This window comes from Electrophorus electricus, chromosome 21, assembly GCF_041902795.1.
Source record: "Electrophorus electricus isolate QZ-2024a chromosome 21, ASM4190279v1, whole genome shotgun sequence".
Lineage (NCBI taxonomy): Eukaryota > Metazoa > Chordata > Actinopteri > Gymnotiformes > Gymnotidae > Electrophorus > Electrophorus electricus.
The window spans coordinates 3,952,673-3,978,626 of record NC_137517.1 but is presented as its reverse complement, the minus strand read 5'-3'; the positions used below and the strand labels follow the sequence as shown (position 1 = coordinate 3,978,626).

General features: G+C 50.6%; 1 protein-coding gene across 5 annotated transcripts in view; it reads left to right on the top strand.

The window, feature by feature from the left end:
- The window catches only part of magi3a (membrane associated guanylate kinase, WW and PDZ domain containing 3a), an 86,932-nt gene that overhangs the window by 51,990 nt on the left and 8,988 nt on the right, over positions 1-25,954 (top strand). For 3 of the 5 annotated variants that reach the window (XM_081703969.1, XM_027008475.3, XM_027008476.3), the window contains exons 2-14: positions 1,089-1,205; positions 4,210-4,329; positions 9,227-9,430; positions 11,688-11,856; positions 13,435-13,514; positions 14,153-14,210; positions 16,076-16,191; positions 20,256-20,447; positions 21,769-22,263; positions 24,115-24,146; positions 24,588-24,795; positions 24,930-25,024; positions 25,231-25,423. In XM_081703969.1, the coding sequence (XP_081560095.1) occupies positions 1,089-1,205; positions 4,210-4,329; positions 9,227-9,430; positions 11,688-11,856; positions 13,435-13,514; positions 14,153-14,210; positions 16,076-16,191; positions 20,256-20,447; positions 21,769-22,263; positions 24,115-24,146; positions 24,588-24,795; positions 24,930-25,024; positions 25,231-25,423 (2,079 nt within the window). The remainder of the gene's footprint in view (positions 1-1,088; positions 1,206-4,209; positions 4,330-9,226; positions 9,431-11,687; positions 11,857-13,434; positions 13,515-14,152; positions 14,211-16,075; positions 16,192-20,255; positions 20,448-21,768; positions 22,264-24,114; positions 24,147-24,587; positions 24,796-24,929; positions 25,025-25,230; positions 25,424-25,954) is intronic. The other 2 variants (XM_081703970.1, XM_081703971.1) reach the window with 2 other exon arrangements.

The window sequence follows — 25,954 nt, the reverse complement described above, 5'->3', positions numbered from 1 at the left end:
GGTAATTAATACTTTAACATTAAATCAGAACACAGAGCCTCCAGAGGACGTCATGAGATCACATTAGTATGAGTCAGTCATCCAGTGGAGCGAGGCTAATCAGTAGTCACAGTGGGCCGTCTTTCTAATCCCCCCATGGGGGAGGAGATGGTTCTTTCCAGAGTGACTTGTTTTGATTGTGCCTCTTTAAAAATGAGCCGAGTGATGCCACAACACCACCGTCCGTATTTACCCTTCCTACGCTCCAGCTCCATTTCTCAAGGTTCAAAAGGCAAACACAAACAGAAAAAAAAAATGGCATTACAGAAGTTCCTCTCTCAAAGCCTGGGTCCAGGTATCTCACCTCAGCACGTGGGCTACGCTCAGTATTAACACACAACACTCTGTTGACAGCTGGCACATTTTCCCATGGTTGCACATGCTGGAGGTTCATTGGGGCCACCTGTTTCTCCGGAGACCCTCCTGGAGACGTCCGTGTCTGTTCGGTGCTCCTGTAGGGGGTGTGCTGGGAGCAGCGCTCATCTAAAGTGGGCGTGGAAGCGTGCCCATCCTTCACTCATGCCATCATCCTCTGGACTCCAGCAGCATTTCTGACAGACAGATACCCCCTGCTCCCAACCCCCCCCACCCCCCCCCCCCTTTTATGTGGCTACAGGGAATGCCTTGCACAGCTGATACACTTCCGAGCTCCACACCCGAACCCATAGCGACGCATAACGAGATCCGGTAGTGGCACGTACGTCCCTCTTCCAGGAGTCTGGTCTGGTGCCTCCGCACAGTGGAGCCTCTGCGCGAATTGTTGCTCAGTCAGCTGGCCAGTTGGGGCGTGATGTAAATCTTCAAGTCAACATGCCGGTAGATATTTGCAACAGCAACAGCTGTAGTGCCAAATTAACTCCGATGCACATTTGCGCTTAGTCTGCAGAGGGCAAAAAAGTTCAGGCGGCTTCACACAAGCTGACTTTGCACTGGTGCGAGGAGGTACAAATACATTGTTCCATGGTGCGTGTGCTGTCTTTGTAAGTATGTGCGAAAGCGTCTGTTGACGTGGTCAAGCGCTGAGCGTGTCTGTTGCTTCTTCCGTACAGGTAAGGTGCTGAACACGGACCTGCGTCACTACCTCAGTCTGCAGTTCCAGAAGGGCTCCTTGGACCACAAGCTCCAGCAAGTGATAAGAGACAACCTGTACCTCCGCACCGTTCCCTGTGAGTGTCGACGCAGCCCCGTCCAGACCATAGTCTGCCCCTCCCCCGTTTACCTCACCTCTCTGTCTGGGTGCCTGTGCCGCTTTGGCACACGTCTTTGGGCTTCACATCTTTTGACACTCCGAGTTGCTTTTTCTCACGTCTTTCTGCCAGTTTCACTCATTAGTGTGCGAGTGCACCATCGCCGTGCAAGGCGGAGCTGTAAATCACAGGTGCAGCTTAATAGTTTTTCCTCTGTGTTGCTGGGTATCTTTAATCCTCAGACTCACTGCCTATCCAAACCAGCCCCTCCAGAGGAAGACTCTGATGCCTTCTCCATTCATCTCTGTCTTCGGCTTGGTGCCCCCCCCCCACCTTACTTCCTGTAGTAAGAAAATAAAAGCATTGGTTATCTTTTACTTCCAGAACCTTCCCATTTCAAAATTTCAGGATAGCTGTACCATGTAAGAAGGTGGCCCATGCTTTTCCACAAATATTTAATCCCGCCATATCGTTTATGATTATTTTTGAATGCTCAAAAATTTCATGATTTAAATTATTTAAAATTTAAACACCACTTTCTTATTTAGAACTACTGGCAAGGATAGCCACATCTATTATTCACTGGAACATGACTACCACACTATGGCCGAACTGCTGAGAGCAATATATTTTGCTCATTTGTATTTAAATAATAGCTGTGAATATGTTGATATGAACATTAACAAGTGTGCATCTTGATTATACCTAAAGTCTTAATTAATGCTTGTTACTTTGTTGCCATAATCACTATAATTAAATCCTGCTTTCCTTTTTATTTTGATGACGAGGGCCGTGCCACGTGTTTGGTCCTTCCATTTGTGTGTCCACTAGACGACCCTCCAGCTGTGCTTCGTCAGGCTCTGTGTTAAGATGTCAGCGTAACGAATGCTGTGTGGTGGCATCTGCTCTGAGCTCAGCTCTTGGCTCGCGCTCATCAGGGTCCAAGATCAGCCCTTCCCCCACGCGTGTAAGCCACGTGTGTTCAGACGTAGATGCCCCTCTGGGCCCCGGAGATCCACGTTGCGTGCGCCCTACTCTGTTTGGGCTGGGACCCCAAGCCTGGGGACACCGTGACTCAGGGATGACTTTGCCGTCCAGTCTGACATGATGAGAGATTGTGTGTGTGTGTGTGTGTGTGTGTGTGTGTGTGTGTGTGTGTGTGTGTGTGTGTGTGTGTGTGTGTGTGAGTGTGTGTGCCTGCTCATCTGCTAGCAGGAATAGCAGGATATTGCTAGCGTGTTTGTTGAAGAGGTGTCAGCGCAATCCATCGCTCCTTTGATGCTACAGTTTAAATTCTGCAAGCTGCACCATGAGTCATGGGGCTTCAGAAACAAAAGAACGTATCAAGGTGTCGGAACCCTTTTCTCATGTGGTCCTGCTGTGTGGCTTTGTAACCAACGCCTCAATCCTGGTTTGGGGGCCTAATGGAGGCCCTTTACGTCTTGGAAGTTTGTTTTTTTTTTTTTCATTATGGCCAGCGTGCCGGCTGCTTGGTTTGTGCCAAGCAGTGTCGGGTAGCGGGTCCTGCCCCTCGGCCGGGTTCTGTTCCTCTCTCCTCCCCAGCTGGTTCTGAGCTAAACAGCTGGTACTGCCACACCTTGGCAGCTTGTATAAACTGCTGTGCTAATTGTTTTGTTTGTCTCCCATTTCACTGCATCGCCTGACATCTGTGGTACCGCATGTGTGGACGGTGCAAATGTCATTGGGGCATTTTCACAGTAGCTAAACACCAGCAGGCTTTAGAATTTGTCTTCCTTCCATCTCAGTCAAGGGCTGTTTAGACATTGTGCCTTGGTTATGGTCTTTCTCACTCGTCAGTTGTTGGGGGCCATTATATTAGGAGACAAAATGCAACAATTTTTTGTTTTTCACAAACTAAAATTTTACTCTGAATTTGAATGTTTTTAGACGTTCTCTTTCACATACGGTTTTAAAGATATATTTTACATTATATGTATATTACTTATTCATAAATAAGTATGTACAAACGTGCTCCTTAAACGTACAATTTATTATTAATTTTGACCTATATTTGACCTCAGGAATATCTGTGTTCAGCAAAAGTCTGCTATCATAAATAAAGACATATGAGTATACTGGCCCAAAAAGAACTCTGGGTGACTTGGATTCCGTGGGCAAAAATACAAACGGGTGTTCCTCGTCGACCGGCGTAATTAAGCCATTTCTGTGTTTTGCTATACTTCTCCAGCGCTCAGTGAAGTTTGGAGATAGATTAGGATCACAATTACACATAATGACTGTGTCAAACAGACTTTATTATGTAATCCACTGATTACAAGTGTGGAATTGGGATTGTTTTCCAGTTGTATTTAATTGGTCGGTGAGCTACCGCATAAAATATTTGAGAGATTCAGATTTCAGGTCCCTCCAGTGAATGTGGCACAAATTTTCCCAGTGAATGCACAACTAAAACTTGATATTTGGGTAGTTTCTTCCTGTTTTTAATGAAAATACCTGAGCGTGAGTTGTACAACTGTGAGCGTGATTCTTGATAACTTGACTGCCTTTGTGCTGGTGGTTTAGCTTTATGGCTGTTTGATAGAGTTTGTTCATATCATTTGTAGTTAATCTGTGTAGCTGTTATAATGTTTCTTGTTTACACTTTATTCCAAGTTTGTCATCATTAACCCTAGTCTGCTATCAGAGAGATAATCCACGTTAACTTTGTGTTCATGTCACACTCCTCCAGTTTGTCTGCAGGATGTTTCCCCTTATAAATGCTCTACACGTTTCCTACATCTGCATTCACTAATCGTCTGTTTATGAGAAAATCTCAGCCTCAACCTTTTTGCTGTGCATTACCCAGTTGTCAATTTTACTACATTTTATTTGCTTATTTACACTTTTTTATTCTAAACATTATTCTTACTCTTTTTCCTATTTGTGTTATTGGGAAACACCTTGAGATTACTTCATTAGAACATTTTTATCCAGTACCTAACACCAAACTTGTTTTTGGCAGGTACCACGCGACAGCCACGGGAGGGGGAGGTTCCTGGACTGGACTATAATTTCATCAGTGTGGGGGAGTTTCGCGTGCTGGAGGAGAGTGGGCTACTGCTGGAGAGTGGAACCTACGACGGTGCGTAATGTGTGGGGACACAGTGGGTCAAAGGTCAACGGCGTGGGCCGCGCACACACACACACGATCCTTAACCTGTCTCAGGTGCAGACAGCGTATCCAACTGCAGCTGTTATTGTAGATATTAGCTGGAGAAGTTTTATAGTGTCTGAAGCCTGTCCTACTTCTGATCGCATCCCGGCACTTTCAACTCGTACTCTTCCCCACAAGTTCTGTTAGGAATTAGCTATTTGACCCAAGTGCCTAACTCTCAGTTAAATGATTGGAAATCTCAAACAGACGCTGAGTTGTTTTGTGCTAATCGAGTTGTCCAGGACACTGAACCTTGCCTGCATTCAAACACCAATCCGGCGTGTCCAGTGGCTTTCGATTGGTCCAGGATGTCCAGGATGTTTTGCTCACCTCGGTTTCAGTCCTGTGAGCTATCCAGATTGTTGCCATGCATTCCATAGGTTTATAATCTCCTGGGACTTTCCGGCGACCCCCTCGGCGGCGCTGATAAGGTGGTGTTGAATCAAAACACTGTTTTTCCTCTGCAGCATGGTTCCCTTTATAAGGAACATGCCAGTCTGGTTAATGAACTCCTACCGAGTCACGGGGCGACCTCTGTTTCTGAAACACCGTTCGAAGTTCCCAGGGAAGAGTAAATTTGGACAAAGTGGATGTCACAGGGAGAGCTTTTTACTGAGCTCTATCCATCTACATGACTGATCTGTGTTGCTTTTTGGTCTCCTGGTATTTCACCCTGAAGGATAATTTCGCGGTGACTAATCCCGGTCAATGATGGCCCGTCCTGCCCCGGTGCCTGCCGTAAAACCCAGCGCATGTTGCCACTGCATGCAGGATGATGCATGAGCACAGCACACCACGCCAGGGATCTAAATAAGCGTAAGGACTCTTTGCCGATACATCATCCTGTGCTTAGCTCGCGTTGCTTGGAAGGATGCAAGAATTACATGAACCGTGATGGCGCGATTAGAATTCTGGGTGAGAACCACTCCTAAAGTGCCTAAGGTTGGGAAGCGTTTATTGTATCCCAAACCCATTTGTTTATTTGATTACACTTTACAGTCCCTTACATCAGCCCACGCCCAACTCGCCACCCCCAACTCACCCCCCCTCAGTCATGGGCTCACACTTGCTCAGTGTTGCATCAGACCAGCGGACTAGGACGCACGTGGACAGATGTCCCCAGTCCTCCTGCGCCTTGTGCACTCCCCCAGAGAGCTGCAGGGCTTCCCAGGGTCAGGTGTACCAGCCAGGGTCCTTCCTGCCTGCTGGCCTTTCATTCCTCTGAGCGCCTCCTACCCACAGTGCGCGCTCCCACGGGGGTGGTGGGCCCGTTTTGTGTCTTTGATAGGGAGGCAGATGCAAAATATGGGGGTTTTTTTTCCCACATTTGATTTGTCTTTACTCTGACTTCTGAGGGGAAGTGGTTTTTATTTTTTTGCCTGGAAAATTGGCTGCAGTATGCAGAAAACAAGCAAACCCATTTGTTGCTGGGGCGTCCCGCGCTGGGGTGTTCTGTGATGCCCCGTGGGTCTGGCTTTGTGAGCAGCAGCCCAGCGCAAAATCTGCTCACTAACAAAATATCAGATCAGGTCCCTGCTTGACAAGGGAGGCTTTCTCAGACGCAGGACAACTCTGTTCCCAGCCTCCGTGGGGAAAGCCCACCCCCAGTCATTCTGGTTGCCACGGGCGTGTGACTACCTAGTGCTTGTGTCTCAGTTCAGTGTCAAAATCCATCCACTGCTGGAGGAAACGGGCCGAGTGGTGACAGTAATTTTGTTTAAATGTTAAAAGACCCCGCAAGTAAGGCTGAAATGGTGACTCTTTGTCAGTGGAGGCCACAATGTCCACCCCTACTGCAGCGTGTGTTTTCATCAGCTAACGCAATACAGGAATATTCTACAGAGGAGATTCTCCTGTTTAAATCCATATGATTCTCAGACGGGACCAAGGTCAGAGCTGACTCAGCACGCAGTAATAGTTTGTTCTTAACTCAGGGATAATATGCAAACTCTGAAGTAGGGAATGTTTATTTGCTGCCAGCAGTGTTTGCTATTTAAAGTAGGAGAACGATGCGTGCATAGTTGTTATGCCAACATGTCCTGGTGGGAGTGTAGTCCTTGGTTGTAATTTATGCTTTATTCAGATTACAGAGTCATTCATTCAGGAGGCTAACGGAGACATCAATGTGCAAACAGCAACATCATTGACGCAGAACCTTCTGTTGTTCAGTCATTTAATGCAAGGCCATTGCTTATTAGTTTCAAACCCTTTCTTGTTCCTGTATGTTCCTGTAGGCTGTACGCTGAGCTGTGTGTTCCTGGGACTTAAAGCACAGTGGGTAGGATTGTATAGGCCAGACCTGCTGTAGTTTTTATATATATATATATATATATATATATATATATATATATATATATCTCAATGGATATCTCTCTCCTCCTCTCCTCTCCTCTCCTCCTTCCCCATGGCCGCTAATGCGCGTTGGTGAGTAATGGCATGTTTATAAGCGATTCATCATGTCACAGCCGCCGTTTGACTAGCGGCTGCGAGGCCGGAGCTCTGGCTGTGGTGATGACGCTTGTCACCATGGCGCCGTGCACAGATATAATGATGAAGACGGAGTCTTGTGCTTCCTCGCATCTAAACAGAGAGCGAGAGGGCAAGACCGTGATAGGAAAACGGACGTAATAAGAAATAAAGGTAGTTTGGAAGTTGGACTGAGGGAAAGAACGCACAAATCGTTGTTGCATAACGGCTCTCGGGAGAAGAGTTGGTATGGTTTTATCTGAGGTGGAATTGTCACATTTTCCTCCATAGTTCTGCCTCTGTAGGTTCATGTTTAATGTCCCTAACTCGGTGGTGTACATGACCTCCCAGGCACTTTCAGGAACACCCATGGTCACATGTTGTGCTTCACAGTGACGAGGCTTCCCAAACCAGGCCCTGATAGTGGCAGTAGGTGGGACCGTAAGTCGGCCACAGCCAATCAGGGCACCAGTCACCAGGGGAGAGTGTGTGAAGCTCACCAGGGGTGAGTGTGTGTGAAGCTCAGAGTGTTTGAAGCAAGGTTTAGTCGATATGTCACAGCTTTGCTCCCTCCGCAGTCAGACACCGAGTGAGCGAAAGGCCACCCACGTGGTGGTGCATGGATCCCGAGCCCCTGGGGGTAGCACTCACTCTCTCTCTCACACACACACACACACACCACACACAGCACTCACACACCCAGAGCACACACATACACACACACACACAGCACTCACACACCCAGAGCACTCACACACAGAGCTTCTGCACACAGCGCAGGAAAACGCACACAGTGCACTCACTCACACACACACACACACACACACACACACACACATACATACATACATACACACACACACACACACACACACACACACACACACACACACACAGAGTGCAGCAGATCTGCCAGGTTTTTATCATGAGCGCCTAGCAGGGATCTTTTTAAAGCATCTTTTCCCTTCAGCCTTCACATGTGTAGCCTGTCATCATTTACAGCTACTGCTCCAGCCTCGGCAACTGTCCATCCACTGACACCTGAACAGAAACCTGCACTGAACAAAATCATTAAGGAGAGGCAAAAACGTTTGGGAAAACGCCGCCTGCACACCTCTCGAAGCTCGACTCACTCTAACACGCTATCACACGTCAACAGCTTTCTGTTTGTTGTACTGGAAAACATTCTTCCATTTTGGAGATGTAACCAGTAATTTGCTGTCAAAATCTCCAACCCGTGATTAACAGGGTACTTCCTCCACCTTCCAGGAGCTGGGATTGTGCGTTTAATCACAGGCTTCGTCCTTTCCTGACCCCCCTGCGTAGAGTGGAGAGGGTAATTAATAGCTCTGAATCCCCTTTTGACATCTCTTGTTACTATTACAAGCCAGGCACATAAATTCCAAACGCAATAAAGGGTGCGATTAATTCAAATTAGACGTTTCAATTAGGGACGTATTAAGGCCAATTCCGCTCGGAGAGTTTATTGAAAAAACAGCGATAACGCCGAGGTCTGACAGCGAGGCAGGACGGGTGGCGCAAGGCTGCCCGGCGAGGCTGCAAACACCGCGGAGTAATTAACTTTTTAATATGCTGCGCAGGTCTGCGGGACCGCGCTCACCCAAACATCTCCGTGACGGCTCGGAGCGTGCCATTTTACCGGTGCGGGGAGAGAGGGAGCGCCCCCCCCCCCCCATCACGCTCTCTCCTCGCCTCATTTCCCCTTCTTCCAGGCAAGGAAAAGCGGGACCCGCGCCCCTGTTCGCCGAGATAACGCTAACCTCCCCAGACGGTCTGTAGTCGGGAAAGGCGTGAGGAGCGGTGAATGATTCTGTGTTTGCTCTTCCGTGAACCCTGCCTCTGTCTCCTCCCACTCTTTCCCTTTTAATTGCACGGAGCTCTCTCACTTCAACGGAGAGCGTCCCGTGTGTGGGTTCGCGCCGGGTTCCCCCTCCCCAAAGGAGGAGAGTTTTCCCCCCCCGGACTCTCGTCCTGTTCGTCTCTCCCGACATTCTCAGCACACGATGGCGCACACCGAACCCCCAAACACCCACCCACCCACCCACAAGTGATCTGCCACCTGCTAGGAAGCAGCACGGTAGATCTAGAAAATTAAACCGCTGTGAAGGCATGGGGAATGCAGAACAGAGGTAGCAGCAAACGCAAAATGCACACAGCCGTTCTGGAGCTGTGACTCAACTCCAGCCATGACTTGCTGGGCTCAGATTCTATCCAGCAGGAAATCAGTCGAGGTCTGTTGGTGTCCACCTTGCACACACCTTGCACGCATAATAAGGCCCCCAAGTCGGGAACCTCAGCCCGAACAGGGTCTCACACGTGCGCACGTTCTCCTCTGCAGGCAACTACTACGGCACGCCCAAGCCGCCCACAGAGCCCAGCCCCGTGCAGCCCGACCTGGTGGACCAGGTGCTGTTCGACGAGGACTTCGATGCTGAGGTGCAGCGCAAGCGCACCACCTCCGTCAGCAAGATGGACCGGAAGGACAGCGCCGCACCCGAGGAAGAGGACGAGGACGACCGGCCCGTGCTGAACGGACTCGCAGGTGAGTCCCGCCTCCCTGAAGCCACAAAGGTTGAACGGTTCTCAACACCCACCTGTCTGCATACACACTACCAGACCAACGTGTCATTGCGGTTCGCAAGGAGATCACCTGATCAAAGTTTGGGCCTTCAGCCAGATGTTTGCCTCCACTTCCCTTGATTGATGTTCATGACCGATCAAAAGCCCACGTCATGTTTTCAGTTAGTGAAAAGTAGTGTCAGTTTGCCTCGAGATAACAAACGTCATATTTGTGTTTTCTCAAGCACATCCTCTCTACTTTAGCATCTTGTCTTTGTTTTTTTTATCCCTTTACTGGATCTCTCCCCAGCTTAAAAAAAACTAAACAAAAAGCAGCCTCAAGCTTATCTGTCCCTGTACGTCAGCTCTAAATAAGACTGATCTATGGAGGTAAACGATTACAGATTAATATCGAGCTGGGCTTATTTGGTAGGGTAAAGTGCCTGGTGATATCTTCTGAGGGACGTCACACCTATTGCACAAGATGCCACTTAATCTCGGACGGGATCGAATGCGGCTGCCGGTGCCGGCGATTCATGCCAGCTGGTTTGGGAGCGCGGAGCTCAGGGAGGAACTCGGCCAAAGCCGTGCCACGCCGGGCCGGAAGAGGGGTGAACTCGGGGGCGAACACTGGTCGCCATGGACGCAATTTCTTCCCCCCCCGGATAAGAGCGAGGAAAGGAGGGTGGGTGGGTGGGCCGCAGACGTCGGAATGACGCAGAGCAGCCGTGGGGTGACGTTGCATCACCCGTCCTTCGATATGATTGGTTATCGTGGGTACCCACACAATACAAGCCTTCATTAGTTCTTTCTGTCGTGTTTTTGTGGGGGGTGATTTATCCCTTCAATAGCTACCGATGACTTCCTGAGTAAAATCTTTATATATATATATAAAATATATAATCACAGTCTGTGATAAATGAATGGCCTGCCAGTTGCATAGATGGCCTACAGGCAGAATCTTTCATTACAACTCTAATGACACTGACATTAAAATAACATTAGCTTCATGCCCGGTCTATTGTTATGAAAATGTGTCTGGTACCACGATTGCCGGCTTTGCCGGTGATGGATCGCGTAACACCCTGGGCTCGGGCCGTGCTGAAGGCCTCCGAACTTTACAGTACACTCCACACCCTCATGCTTGACGCCCCTGAGGATCATCTAAAAGCTTCCCTGCACTCAGTAGACTCGGAACGGAAGTTCTGGATCAGCATTAGTGGTGCGGGACGTGCTGCCAGGTCCAGGTTGGACACGCCTCCACAGAGACGCCCGGTCGTGGGGCGCGAGAGGAAGGGTAAGTGGAGGAACTGGATGCGTCACCCTCCCAAACCCCCGAGGTGACGGAGACTAGGCAGTAGGCTTGGATGGGAGAAGCCAGGCCTCCTGGGCTCAGCTCGAGAGCCTCTTTCTTCCCGGACTAAACCATCCCGGAGCGGTGCTGCGACCCCACCGTATCAGGGTTCTGTACGTATGCTGAGGCCTCTGGTGTACTAGAGCGTGCCTTTGCGTGCACTCACGCTGCCATCTGCCACTTCCTGTTGGTGCTGCACGTGTTGATCCATTCCCTGCAGGTGAAAAACCGGTTGCAGGTGATCAACGGGAAAGTCAGTGCAAGACTGTTGGGTTTCTGATGAAGTGCAGTCGGGTTGGCAATAAGCCAACAGCTTAAGTGACCTCACGTGTGAGTTTATAGGAGTAAACAAGTTTGTGGTTGGTGGATAGCCAATGTCAACCGGACTTCAATGCATCAATCAAATGTCAAGCTAACGTGTATGTTGGAATGAGTTCGCGTACCCAGAGAGTTTGCTCTGGCATGTAGTTGAAGTGTCAACAAAATATCACATGGGCTTTTTTGTGCTTGGCTTTGTCTTTTCATTTGGTCCATGTTATTGCACGTGAACCTCGGTAGATGAAGCACGTTCGCGTCCAGAGGATAAGACAAACTTACACACGCAGATGAATCGAACAGGTTGGGCTGGTTCATGGCTTTTTATATTACAGCTTCGCAGAAGCGTTGGTAAGCCCCGCCCCTGTCTGGGGCACTCCCAGTCCAGCACTGGGCACGCAAATCCTGTCTATCTAGTTTCTCTCTCTCTCTCTCTCTCTCTCTCTCTGTCTGTGTCTCTTTGACCAGCAGACGTCATTTCAGCCTGCTCGATCTGGCTGTAGCATGCTTGGCAACCTTGACACTCTCTCTCTCTCCCTTTCGTCCCGCCCTGACCCCCGGCCGGCCGCAGATCACCGGGAGGGCGCGGAGTGGAGGAAGGCCGTGCCCAGCTACAACCAGGCCAGCGGCGGCGCGGACCCTCGGCCCTGGAGCACGCCACCTCGAGACGAATGCCAGGATCCGCTGCCCAAGAACTGGGAGATGGCCTACACGGAAACGGGCATGGTCTACTTCATCGAGTGAGTGCCCCGCGAGCACTTGGCTGTATTCCAGTCCACTGCTGCCTGCTACTCACTACTGCGAAAGAGTTGAGGTTTACAGTGAGTCTCGGATATAAAGGGGCACCGCTGACGCAATACCCTGTTCCACAGGCAGATATCGATAGCGACGGCCAATTAGTAGGAAATAGTCGATGGTCAGGAAGGGTTGTTAGTCGTTTTGACGGTCTTCCTCCTCCACTAGAGACTCGGTGCGTTATAGATTGTGGGAGGAGGTGTGCTGGTCTTTTTTGTGTCGAAACTGCAGCCATTATTTCAGCTCCGCGTGGGACCGGCGTGTCTGCGACACTTTTAATTAACCGCGGCCACTTCCGCTGAACTCGTGCATCATCCGTCATGAACGGGCACTGCAAAGAGGCAGGGGGTCACACGCCAGCTGGAACACGGCCAACTGGGCCGGCGCTGCTACCGTAAAGGGGCGAAACCCTGTTAACTGTGGGGAGTTAAGGAGAGAGGAACATGGAAATTGAGCCTTTGTGGCATATCTGGCCATCGATACTGTGTTCCTTGGGTTTGTTTACGCTCTAATGTGCAGTGGCTAAATAAACACAGGGCAGGCCGTGGGTTGGTCCAGGCAGGGCGTTGTATAGGTAAGCTACACAAACATGGATGCTGTCATAACTGTCTGTTTTTCAATGTGATTTTTTAAAACGATGTGAAATGTGAAAGGCTGGTTAGCTGTGGGGCTATGCTGGGCAGGACCGGGCTATGTAAACAAGGCTGAGTCATGTTTTACATGATGCATGGTGCCAATGCAAACGACGGAAAAGGTTCTTCCTTGAAATGGTGCTACTGGCGTTTGCTTCAGTGCCAGATCCTGTTCCGTTGTGCGTGACGCTCGGAAAGAGTGGTGAAAAGTGACTTCGCCTCCTTGTTTTCCCGGCCGACAGCGTTTGTGTTGGGAAGTGTGTCCCTAACCCCACAGCAGGCAGTACAGGAGACAGTACGGCAGATCGTAAACATGCGGATGCTCGCCTCGGCTTCTGCCAGAGAGTCTTCGCCCGGCGCCTGAGCCACTGATCCCTCGTTCCACGTCTCTCCCGCAGAGGAGGCCGGGGACGAGTCAGGTATCCCGTTGTCCCAGTGAATCCGCCGCGCCTCTCGTCAGCCCTCGGCGTCCCGCTCTGCGGGAGCATCAGGGCGAGGCAGCCCTCCCGGATCACGCACCCGACCCCCAGGGAAGGCTGCACAAAGCGCAGCTTCTATTTGAAAATAAAAGGAGGTATTCGACGCAGCGTGTTAATGGCAGGGGCTGCCGGGCTTGCGCGAGTGTGACTAGGAATGTGATTGGGAGTAATCCTCTCTGCGCTTGGCTGAGGCCTCACGTCGCTCTGTCTAAGTGCATCTCCCTCACCTGCTGCTGTTATTACTGTGCTGTGGACTATTTGGTTTAGTTGACAATTCAGATATTTATGTAGCCAAGCTTGGCTGAGATGCTGTTTGATGTGCGTTATGTGCGGTTGCTGCCTGTGGTTAAGCCTGTGTGGTTTATGTGAACACTCAGGAGCTCCTAACCGGACGTAGTTTTCCCCTCCACAGTCACAACACAAAGACAACGACGTGGCTGGACCCTCGACTGGCTAAGAGAGCCAAACCTCCAGAGAAGTGTGAGGATGGAGGTGAGATCATTGGGCTTTACACACTCACTCTCTCACTCTCTCACTCTCTCTCTCTCTCTCTCTCTCTTGCATCATCCCTCTCACAGACTTTGTAGGCAATTTGGGAAATCCGCCCCATGTTGACACATACAAACACCCAGACAAATGCACACACTCTATTCCTGGCGTTCCCAGTAAAGCCGATCGGACAGGAGCCGGTGGAGCAGTGAGATGTTCCACTGCACTGACCTGCTTCTCTAATGGTCCTCTGGATAAGACCAGAGCAGAGAGCTCGTCTCCATGGCAATTATTGCGTCCCTCTTATATGAAGTTTGTGCAAGTGTGTACGTGGGTGTCCGTGTGATTGTGCACGCTTGCGTGTGTGTGTGTATGCATCTCTACATATGTGCGTGCGTGTGTGTGTGTGTGTGTGTGTGTGTGTGTGTGTGTGTGTATGCAAACTCCTGCAGCTATTGGAATGCGTCTCGCGTCTCCCCTTGGCTTCTGTCCACATCCTGGCCTTCATCCTTCCCTCTAACCCCCTCTCTCCATCGGCATGTCACTGCACATGAACGCAGCGTTAGTTAGCGATGCACCTCGACCCTCTCCAGACGCGCTGGCTGGAAGCTTGCCTGACTGCCCTGTCTGTCGCCCCGCAGAGCTGCCGTACGGATGGGAGAAGATCGAGGACCCACAGTACGGCACCTACTACGTGGAGTAAGTCCCGCACACCCCGTCAGCCACAGAGATGCACCGAGTCTCCTTGACGATTAGGTTAAAAAGAAGAGAGGTTTATAGAACCGGACCCAAAAAAAGCAGGAACACAAGCAAGCCTTTCTCATGTCAGCAGTGAGTTAGGATCGCACCACCTGAGCGCACGGGGCTCTATCCTGGCCGTTTCTCCTGGGCTCCCAGTGGCAGGAGGAATCCAAGGCTCAATGTTTTTGGTGCCATCGTTCTCGGAAAAGCAGCCGTCGGCCAACGAGCGCCGTAGGAAAACGGAGTGTTTTAGCGTTGGGCTCAGAAAAGCTGTTGTGTTGTTTGTCCTGGTTTCTAAGTCTGGCTATGTTTTGTTTTTTGAATGAATGCTCTGTGGTACTGTACCTCATCAGAACACGGCGGGACACGGTGGTAATCAGCTGCCCTCTTTGTCTGGTTTTTTTTAAATATTCCTCTGCTGTCTCTCTCTCTCTCTCTCACACTCACACATGCACACGCAATCTAGACACGCACAATATATACACAGACGCAAACAATATGTACACACACGCACAGAATAGGCAGGCTAGCTCAGAATGATTCACACTGCAAGAGCTCAAATAGTACTCCTCTTAAGCCAAGTCTCTGAAACACACACACACACACCACACGCTAACCATGCAAATGGTGCAGAATCCATTCACATGAAGAGTGCCTACCAGCTCTGGCTAAGACTAGCATGTCCGCCTGCTCCAGCCACACTCACAGAGCAAGGCTGTCCTGTCTGATGTGCACTCACAGCTAGACAGGCAGACACACAGACGAGTGTGTTCCACCGGTCACAGAGGGGAGATTTGCATGGCGAAGCTGCAAGACCAGACATGGCCTGCGCACGTAACAGACAGACGTCGTGTGTTCCTCTTCACTGCGTGTACTCGTAATTATAATTACCCAGCTGACTCCAGCACCAAGCTGGGAGACCAGCTCCAGAATCAGGACCAGAGTCTGCCCAATGTGGGAACTTTGGAAAAGTCCAATTCCGAGGGGCTGTTTTATGACGCTGATGGTCTGTGCTTGTCGGGTGGATGAAATTATTATTTTTTTTGGTAGCAGTAACGTGTGCTTCCTGATGAATTGCGATGAATGGATGGCAGACACATTGCTAAGCTTCTCTCTGTCTGGAGTCCCATCCACCCTACAAAGTCCATGTCCTACGGACAGGAAAACATCTCTAGGGTTCCCTTCTCATACTGGACTGCGGTGGAGCGTTAGCAATCCTAGTATCGCTTAGCGGCTGAGGCTGTTCTGGGCTCTGTACCATTACCTGATCATGTGTTGTAGTCTTTCCCGATCCTGGTAGTGGAATACCGCATGTGGTTTAGATTTTGATATTTTTCATGCTGTTAAATAACCGTATTATAAACTCACCGAATCTTGGGTAATAAGCCAAAACACTAACGTGACTTCCTGGACGAGTGGAACAGCATTTGAAGGTAACCAGTCACAACATACGTTTACGGTTCCTTTTTCCCCTACAAAATCAGGCTGCGAGTTTTTGAAATATGTACGGAATTTGTAAAGCAAGCTGGAAATTTCAAATGAAATTGGCCGGAGTTTACAAAGTTCACCTGATTTCTCATGATTCCCCCATCACGGCTCTCACGGAAGAGAAGGAAAGGAGGGAGGGACAGTAGAGGGACAGTAGAGGGACAGTAGAGGGACACTAGAGGGACACTAGAGGGACAGTAGAGGGACACTAGAGGGACACTAGAGGGACAGTAGAGGGCGCTCCAGGGCTCTGAAATTCAGGCAGCCTGCGCTGAATTCTCTGGGTTGTTGCGGAGGATTAACTCGCACTTTTTTGGCTTCCCGTCTCCCTGCAGTCACATCAGTCAGAAGACCCAGTTTGAGAATCCTGTGCTGGAGGCCAAGAAGAAGCTGGGCCAAGACACGCCCCCAGCCAACCAGCCGGCAGCAGCGGTGGGGGCTCCGCCCATAGGTAACAGCTCCGCCTCCTTCGTCCATCTCTCCACCTCTTCCCCTAACCAGCATTCATTCGTTCATCAATCCTTCAGTGGTTCGTTCGCTCGTTCATCCCCGTCTGTCTTTCGCCTCATCCCTTCATCCATCCATTCGTTTGTTCGTTCACGCGTTCGGTCAGTCACACGTTCGCTTGCCCAACCGCAGCTACTCGGAGCCTGCAGCGATTTTGACCCCAGACAGCGTTCATTATCGGACGCTCTGCACAATTATTGCTGTGGAGATGGAAAATGCACCGTGGGTGTGCAGAAGGGAGGGGGATGGTGGGGGGGGTACCGAGGATGGGCCGCACAGCCTCCGGCCAGAATGCTGTAATTACCCCAATGTCAAAAGCACAAGTGCTTTTATTGCCACTCAATTATTTTTTCAGTACAGACAAATAACTGAGCTGGACGCTGTGGATTATATCAGTAAATTCTCTCGAGCCCGCTGCCGAGGTCAGCATGATGACCTGGGCGGGGACGGATCAGCACCGATGCTTTCCGCCGTTAACCCGGCTGGTTTCAGCCGCCTGGTTTTGACCGTCTCGTCTTAAGTGGCGGCGGGCGAACGCGAACACGGCCCCGCCCTCATGCTCGGAAGACCGAGGTAACTGTTTAATACAGCACGCGTGCTCTTAAAACGAACATAAATAAAAACGCCAAACAGATTGTCTTGCTGTTAAAGAGGAGCGATTGCCCCGTCCGGAAAGCACAAACGTGTGACCGAACAGAGGTGTTCATCGAGCCTCCGGCACGCCTGTCTGTTTGGCTGGCGCGGCGTTTCCCATGTGACATGGATGCAGTGCGAGCCGAGTGGCTTAGGAAGTGTTAGGTCATGAGAGTAGTGCTGCAATAAAAATGTTAAAATAAAATAAAAATAAACACCGGGGCATTCAAGCTCACTTGAATGGTAATTCAAACATATGGGACTCGAGCGTGTGAGAGAAAGTGTTTGCGTGTGTGTGTGTGTGTGTGTGTGTGTGTGTGTGTGTGTTTATGCGTGATTACGCACCCCCTTCTGCCCACGTGTGTGTGTGTGCGCTCACATTCCACTGTGGCACTTGTTTTGCAGTATCGATTTCACATTACTCAAGCCTCCTCCGTCTCCTCTGGCAACTCTGAAACCCAATGCAAGCCTCCATGCACCCCTCCCTCGCTCTCGCGCTCCAAATCCCTCTGTCTTTCTCACCGCCCTTTCTCGCGTCTCTCTTCTGCGCTTTTGTGACCTCATCGAGACCTGACCGCATCAGCGGTGCCTGGCCAGAACCCGTTGGGCCCATGTTAGGGGCGGTACTGCAGTGGGACCGGGCAGGGCAGTGCTTAGCTAGCACTCTGCCCTTCTTTAGAGTCATCCACTGCTGATACTCTAGAGGCACAGTAGACACACACACACACACACACACACACACACACACACACACACACACACACACACACACACACACACACACAGAGAGAGAGAGAAAGAGAGAGAGAGAGATCTTTTATTTTTTGAGGCCAGTCAGAAGCAGGTTTGACTATTGACTAACGTGGCTTATCTAGGCCCGATAACAATTACAGTCAATTGCCATGCGAAAATTGCCATTCTTTACTTTAACCACATGAATTTCAAATCTAGTGTGCTGAACCACAAAGCCAAAGAGAGAATAAATTACTTAGACTGCACTGCTCTTTTGTAAATGCACTGTTTTTAAGCATTGACCTCCCCAACACACACACACACACACCGCTCACACCCTGCTATGCTTAATCGCTAACATTTATAATCAGTCCTCCTTGAGAGACACACACATGCACACCCTTTGTGATGAGTTAATCAAGCAGACATAAACATCATTCCCCCACCGCCGCTTCACATTCGATGGCAGTCACAGATCTCGGACGGAAACGCGAGGCTCAGGCGTGCGCGAGACATGCCGCTGCTGCCACTTTCGTGCCCGTCCATGCGCAGGTCACGTATGTGATCACGCCGACATGGCCTCGTGTCGCGACAACCGGTTTTGGGGCCATAGATGACCCCTGCAAGCCCGAGGGCTGACCTCGAAACCCCAGGCTTTGGGGCTGACCTCGGGACAGCGCGCTGCGTCCTTCGGCTTTAGCCTTCACTTGGACGCGGCATCCAAGACTGATCTCGGGCCAGAACCCACGCTCGTTTTTCAGCCGTTCAGGTCACCGAGAAGCGGGCATGCACTTCTCTAGCGGTGTGCTCAGCCTCCGGAATGTTTTCCTCCAGTTCGCAGACGCAAAGATGTGCCGTGAAGGTTTCTCTCCTTTTATTTGTGCCAGGAGATGTCGCTGTTCTTTGTGTGTGTGAGCTAGGGTGTGTGCCTGCGCCTGTGTTCATGTAGGTGGGTAGGTGGGGGTGTGCTTCTGATTTTAGTCAGTCCCCTGCACACTATATATTGGAGTCTGAAATGCATTCTTTTCCCCCAGGAAATGAGACATGCGCTCGGCGGATCGCGGAAGGGATGCTTAAAAATCAAATGATTAATATTGAATGTGGTAAATCATTGGGTTCACAGTGTAAACTAGGTCTGCCGTCCTGCATATTGATGGAGAGCTGTTGTCCATTTGCGAGACTAAAATCCATTTCAGGCTGGTATTGGCCAAATTCACTGGTGAGCCCAGTCATACCATCGGAATTGAATGATGTCCGGCCAAGAAATGACTGAGTTCTGCATCATTCTGTCTGTAAAATGTATCAATTCAGGACACCAAACACATTTTTGATATTTATACAATTATTGCAAATGCAAACCTGGGACAGTCTGATCACCTCACGTTGTTCTCGGTCGCCTAAGTATGTCACTCATCAGGCGTGTGTCAACATTAACAAGGGCAGTTAAAGTGTAGCCAGTAGCAGCTGTCTCCCTCCTAGAGCTGCAACGACTCTCACACGCCCACACGATTTATATCAGCTCCTGTACCGACCATGTCACCTCCTGTCAAATACGTCAAAATCGTTCCGGTCGGAAGCCCTAGAGGAACTGGCGAGGTCCTTCTACCACTGGACTCATGTGCCGCTGTGCTCAGCTCTGGTGACGCTGAAGCCTACGGCTCACCCTGGGCCGACCTGCAGAGTAACATCAGGAACCAACGCTCGACACTGAAAAAATGGATGAGCTCCATGTGGACTACCAGAAAAGCAAAACCCGCGCACGCTCCGCTGTCCGCACCAGCGGGGCCGAAGCGTCAGGTTCCCTTCCATTATAGGGTTAAGAGATCCAGGTTTCTGCTATTGCGCAAGTGTAAGGGGAGGTCACACTAAATATTTGCCACTGTAGCCTGTAAAAGCTTGTTTGTTTGTGATATTTTTGTTTTCTGTTTCTTTCTACAGCAAATAAGTTTATAATATGTATATATTATATAATGGTGTGTGTGTGTGTGTGTGTGCTAACTTCTGGTCGATGCTAACTGCATTTCGTGGCCATGTACTTGTACTGAGCAATCCACACATCCATCCATCACTTGCATGTTATCCAAATCAAGAATCTATTTACCATGTATGTTAACACTGAGATATTTCCTGGTTCAAGTGTCACATTGAGATTGACACTAGAATAAATACCAGGTCCCAATAAAATTTAAAAAGGAAATAAATTATAACCTGCTAGTTAAGGAAATCGGCTGAGAAAACGGACGGCTTTACATATGAAGATTACACGAACACTAACGATCATTTCTTAAAAACCTGGAAAACCTTTCACTCATGTTTAGAAATTGGTCTGGGAGGTTATATGTTATGGTACTTCATGGACCCACAAATCTTACACTGGTCGGGGGGAAAAAAAATCTCTTTAAATTAAATGTCTACAAAGTGCTGTTAAAGTATTTATTTAGGAGTCATTAATTGAGTAATTGTGGAGCCATTACTGTGCTGCTGAGTTCGTAATGTGTGAGCAGTAGTTGATGAACTGAGTGATGGACGAGCTGGAATAATTCACGCACGCTGATATTTACAGCTCTGCCACGTTGCTTCATTCTGTCACCATCTCTATTTGCTTTGTCCCCTACTCTCCCTCTCGCTCGCTCTCTCTCTCAGAGGAAGCCGCCCTGAGGGGATTTACACGTGACCCCTCCCAGCTGCAGGGGGCGATATTGCGAACGGCCCTGAAGAAGAGTGCCCAGGGCTTTGGCTTCACCATTATTGGCGGTGACCGACCCGAAGAGTTCCTCCAGGTGAAGAATGTCCTGAGGGACGGCCCCGCTGCGCAGGACAACAAGATCGCCCCCGGTGCGTGTGGCTCCCTGTGTTTGCCGCTGACACAGTTGCCCGGGTTACATCTCGCTAGGAAACGCCACTCCTTCACGTCGCCAGCAAGCCCATCAAGTGGCAGGTTTTTTTTATACCGTGGCCTCAAGCAGGGCGTCGTTAAATGGGCGTTTAAACACGGGGATATCGGCATAGCTATCAACCCTGAGGTCCGCCGTGTTTAAATGCCAAAGCAGTTTGCGTTTGTAAAAATGGGATGCGAGGTCAAGCCAGTTCTGAAACTCCATCATAAAGTCCACATTCGGGAAAACCCGGGGGGGGGTCCGTTAGTAACCGTTGCCGAGCCGTTCACACTCTCCCGAGCCATGCCGCACAGGAAAGCTCTGTCAGAAGCAGCCGGATAACAAGCCGTGGCGGCTGTACTCTAAGCCTCCATGGTTCCTGGCGCTGTGCCAGATGGGGTTCTGAGGGTGCCCCTGGGCACCATGCCCCGGGCGTGTGTCTGTGTATGTGTGCGCACGCCGGCACCAGGGGAACTGGCATTATAACGGAGGCACATTTGTGCAGTAATTGCCGTGGGCCAACACGCTCCAGCCCTGGTTCCGAAAGGAAGGAGCGTACGCCGCGCTGCTCCCGGCCCTGGGAGACAGCAGGCCCCACATCTCATCGAGAGGATTTGAATGAAATGTAAATTTGATTCTAAATTAGCACTCGGGGCCGCGTGTCCAGTAACAGCAGGAGAGTGCTCATGTTGCATTATTAAGAATGAAGACAGATCTGATGTATCGCAAATGTCACTGTACCCACAAGTTGTTCTTTACAAGTCAACAAAAATATGTCGATTACGAACTTGTAATTGCGTTCCAGACACTGCTAATGTGACGCATATCATTATGATGAGCTAAATTTCACATAAATGAATAAGCTGTTTTTATTTAGTGCCATAATGAGCCTACTTGGGTTAGTACTTGTGTTCTGCGTGACAGAACTTGTTGCTATCCGAGGGGACATTAGTCTGCAGAAAGCTCGACCCGTGGGGACCCCTCTCCCTCTGGCAAGTCTTGCCCAGGATTAATAGGGTGCAGATGGGGGTACTAGGTGCTGTGCACCCTACCAGCCTCTCACTACCTGCAGGCTCGGAGTGGAAGGTGTGGGCGGAGCAGAGCCCGTCAACGGGCGGAGCTAAATCGACACTCGTCATGCAGGCAACAGCGGGAGGGAGGGAGCCGCTTGTGTTGAGATGACGGAGTAAACAAACAAGCAAAGAGAACGTTGGCCTCGTCGAGCCGCGTTTTCAGCGGTGTTTCCGTTTGGAGGCTGATGCCCCTTTCCTGTTCACCAGGGGACGTGATCGTGGACATCAACGGCACGTGCACGCTGGGGAAGACTCACGCCGACGTGGTGCAGATGTTCCAGTCCATCGGCGTGGGCCAGTACGTGGACATGGCCCTGTGTCGCGGCTATCCGCTGCCGGACGACTCCGAGGCCAGCGAGGAGACGGGCGCAGGAGAGAGCGGCCTGGCGGTGGCAGACGGCCCCGCCCCGCGGCCCGGCGAGGACAGCAGGCAGGGCGAACCCACGCTGCTGCAGCCCGAGCTGGTGAGCGTGCCGCTGGTGAAGGGGCCCGGCGGGTTCGGCTTCGCCATCGCCGATTGCCCGCTCGGCCAGAAGGTGAAGATGATCCTGGACGCGCAGTGGTGCCGCGGCCTGCTGAAGGGCGACGTCATCAAGGAGATCAACCGGCGGAACGTGCAGACGCTAAGCCACGCTCAGGTGGTGGACATCCTCAAGGATCTCCCCGTCGGCGCTGAGGTCAGCTTGCTTGTGCTCCGTGGAGGTGAGTGAGAGGACTTGTGAGTGAACCACCCCCACCCCCTTGCAGGACTGTGAAAATGTGGTAGACATGACAGGAACATAGTCAGCAAAGGAAAATGTGAGAGAGAGAGAGAGAGAGAGAGAGAGAGAGCTGACAGCATGAGGAATGAGTGGGAGAGACAAATGGGTGACAATGAACAGTGCCGAGGCAGATGTGTAGTGCATGTGTATGTACACGAGAGAGAAAAAAGATTGTGAAACCATTAAGAGAGCAGAACTAACCCATCCTATTAGCGCGCCGAAGCTGGTGAAGTGTCATAGCAGATGCATCTCTCTCCGCGGCCGCACAATACCTGCAGAGCACAATGCCGTGCAAGACCAGAATGGCAGCCTAGTGAGCCCAGTTAGAGCTGGTTGCCAGGGCAATGGTGCAATTACAACATTCGCAATGGTAATGGCGTAGTTGAGAAATGCTGTATCAAGTACATCCATATGCCTAATTAGAGTGAAAACAGGGCTAATATTATGCTTGAGGTGTGGAACCGTTGTAACCTGAGCTTTCCTACTGATAGGTGATCTCAGAGCTTGTGCTGTGGAGATCGGAAGTCAGCTGCTGTAACTCTGCCAAGCTGAGTCTGAGTCTAGGGGAAAAGATTTCAGAAGTGGGAGTGAGTCTGCCTCACTCACCCCGCCTCCCCGAACAGAGGGTCCTGGCTCCTGCTCTTGCGCACAATGGCTTCGGGATCAGAGGCTGCGTGTCTGTTTGTCCTCTAGTCCACATACATGGTGGAATTATGGAAGAAAGACATTATAATGGCCGCTTTCAAGAAAATGCTGCTTTCACCTTATTTTCCTTTTCAAGCCTAAGTGGGTACAAGCTGAGTGTTTCTACCGAGAAGAGAAACTGTTTCACTAAAGGGCTCTACTTTTTTTTTTTTTTTTTTTTAAGTTTTGTTGATAAAGTAACTAGTGTGAGGTACGGCATAAAGACTTTGATATCCTTCCACAGCGGGGCTGACTGCTTCGTGCGGCGCTGGTCCTGTCATTACATTCTCCTCAGAGACGGGCGTTCTCGTTGGAATTCCGTACGGCCGCGTTTCGGCCCCGCGGTTTGAAGTGAGAGCGATTGTTTTCCAGGCTCTTTTGGCGGCACTGGATGCGAACGGCAGTCAAAACAAGTCGATTGACTTTCTACCCACTCCAACATTTACATACACAATTACTCAACCACAAAAATCTCACTCCTATACATGGCCTCTTCCGTTTTCTCTCGCACAGGTACACACACGCCAACAACACAGAATTCCGCAGCCCTACCGGACAGCCAGTCAGTCTAGTGCTGTGCAAATTGTGATTTCTCCTTCACTGTCACTTTAACGGCATCAAACAAACCGTCTTCATGGAGTACGCTGCCCCCTAGTGGGTATTTCTCTTACTGTACTGTTATGCGACACTGGCATTACACCACCAATCTTCCAGTGCCTATTAGCCCGTGGCACAGGACTGGTCTCTGCGAGACTGAGTTTGGGGTTTGGCCTCTGGGGTTTGTACAGAAGGCTGTCCCGCAGCGAGCATAACCGACTAATGGCTGTGCTGGCAGCGGACGGGAACTGGGAGTGCTGGCTCCATTAGATCCTCATGGTAGCGTCACCAGCGCTTCTGGGTGTAGTTTTTTTTTTTTTAGCTCGTGCGGTAAATGCTCCCCGTGTGCCTAATTCCCAAGTGTTTAGTCATGGAACGTTCCTGCCTAATCGTCTGTTCTTCCTCCCCTTCTCTCCTGCTCTCTTATTCTGCCCCTGTGTACCGTGTCTACCTCTATCTCTCACCCTCTCCCTCCCTGCTTCTCTCTCTTTCTCATTACCCCCCGCCGCAGGTCAGACGTCTCCCATAAAGTCTCTGAAACCGGTAAGTTAAGATAATCGCTTCTAATTACAGCACCGTCGGGAATACGCACGCACGGCAACTAAGCCGCGGGGTTCCATCGGCACAGCCTCCTAGCATTATTCACCCAGCCGGGAGTCCGGGCCTTCCAGGGACACCACAGACGGGCCCCTCGAACGCCGACAGGTCTCGTCACGGGGCAATTAGCCCACGTCTGGGGCTGGGTCGCGGGAGTGCTCTGACATCACGGTCTGTGGGTGCAGGCTTTGATCACGGTTTAATTAGTCTGACTCGACTGAGGCAGCTGCGGGTGGATTCCAGATAACGGGGAATGCCGGAAGATTGTTATGCAGCAAGTTTCTGAGATGGTGTTTTGATGGAACTGTAGAGACGGACCTTTTCTGAGCTACATGAACAGACTGTGTGTGTGTGCGTGTGTGCGTGTGCGTGTGCGTGTTATGCTAGTGTGCCACAACTGTGCCAATTCCACAGAAGCAGGAGGTGGCCGCTAACGCACCGAACGCAGCTGTTGCAGTAGGCATGGAAAACCTGAGTCCGGCTGAGCCAATCCCACAGTCACTCCCCTTCCCCCCCAACGTGGTACGTTCCAGCTCGCCCAAACTGGACCCGTCTGAGCTCTACCTTAAGTCAAAGGCCATGCTGGAGAACAAGCGTGAGTTTTACACACGCACGCGTACGCGCACACACGTACATCTGAACCATGCAGGCATAAGGTATTGGCTCACAGTGGTGCATGATGCCACCTGACTTCCCCTCACTCCCTGTTCTGTCTGCTCGAACCCACAGCTGCCAACACCAAGGACCTAGACGTGTTCATTAAGAGGAACCAGGAGTCGGGCTTTGGGTTCAGAGTGCTGGGTGGAGAAGGACCCGATCAGCCAGTGAGTTCTTTCCTGCCCTCCTCGATTATAAACATGCCACGTAATTACCGGCGTTAATCTCCGAGCGCATGCGGCAAATGCTAACGTACGAAGCCCGATCTGGTCAGACGTAACTTTTATTATTGTCACGGAAGCGTAGAAAGTCCAGTTTTGAAATGTGGCACCTCTCCCCTCCGCCCCCGCCTCCCCTCCACCTCCTCCGTCAGGTGTACATCGGCGCCATCGTTCCGCTGGGGGCGGCGGAGAAGGATGGGCGGCTGCGAGCGGGCGACGAGCTCATGTGCATCGATGGCGTGCCTGTGAAAGGGAAGTCGCATAAGCAGGTGCTGGAGCTCATGACCATCGCCGCACGCAACGGCCAGGTCCTCCTTACTGTGCGCCGGAAGCTAGCCTACGCAGGTGCGTGCTTGTGTGTGCGCGTGCATACGCGCGTGTGTGTGCGTGTGCATACGTGTGCGCGCATACGTGCGTGTGTGCTTGGATTTCATACTCGTAGTGTAAAGCTGACAGGAAGATAGCAGATGGTGTCACTGTGAATGGTCCCTCTGATAGCCGAAATGGCCTTAACACTGATGTCCATAAAGAGCCCCCGTGAGAACCATTCCTGCTGTGGGTCAGAAATGAAGAACTGACTATAAAATGACGTATCGGATTTTACAGCTCTGCGGATCCTATCGCAATCGGTATTGTGTCAACAAAACTTGATAACACAGGGGCGCACTGTAAAGGAGGTTGGAAAAACTCTTTACTGAGCTTAGCACAGACGGGTTAATGACTCGGATTACTTTTGTATCTTTGATTCTAGTTCAGTGTTTAGAGCTTAACAGTGAACTGGCACCTTTCAAAAAACTGCAAAAATATATGAATGGGATTGCAAAAAGAGTGCAAGAAACAAAACAAAAAAAATGCTTTCACAGATACATTCAATGC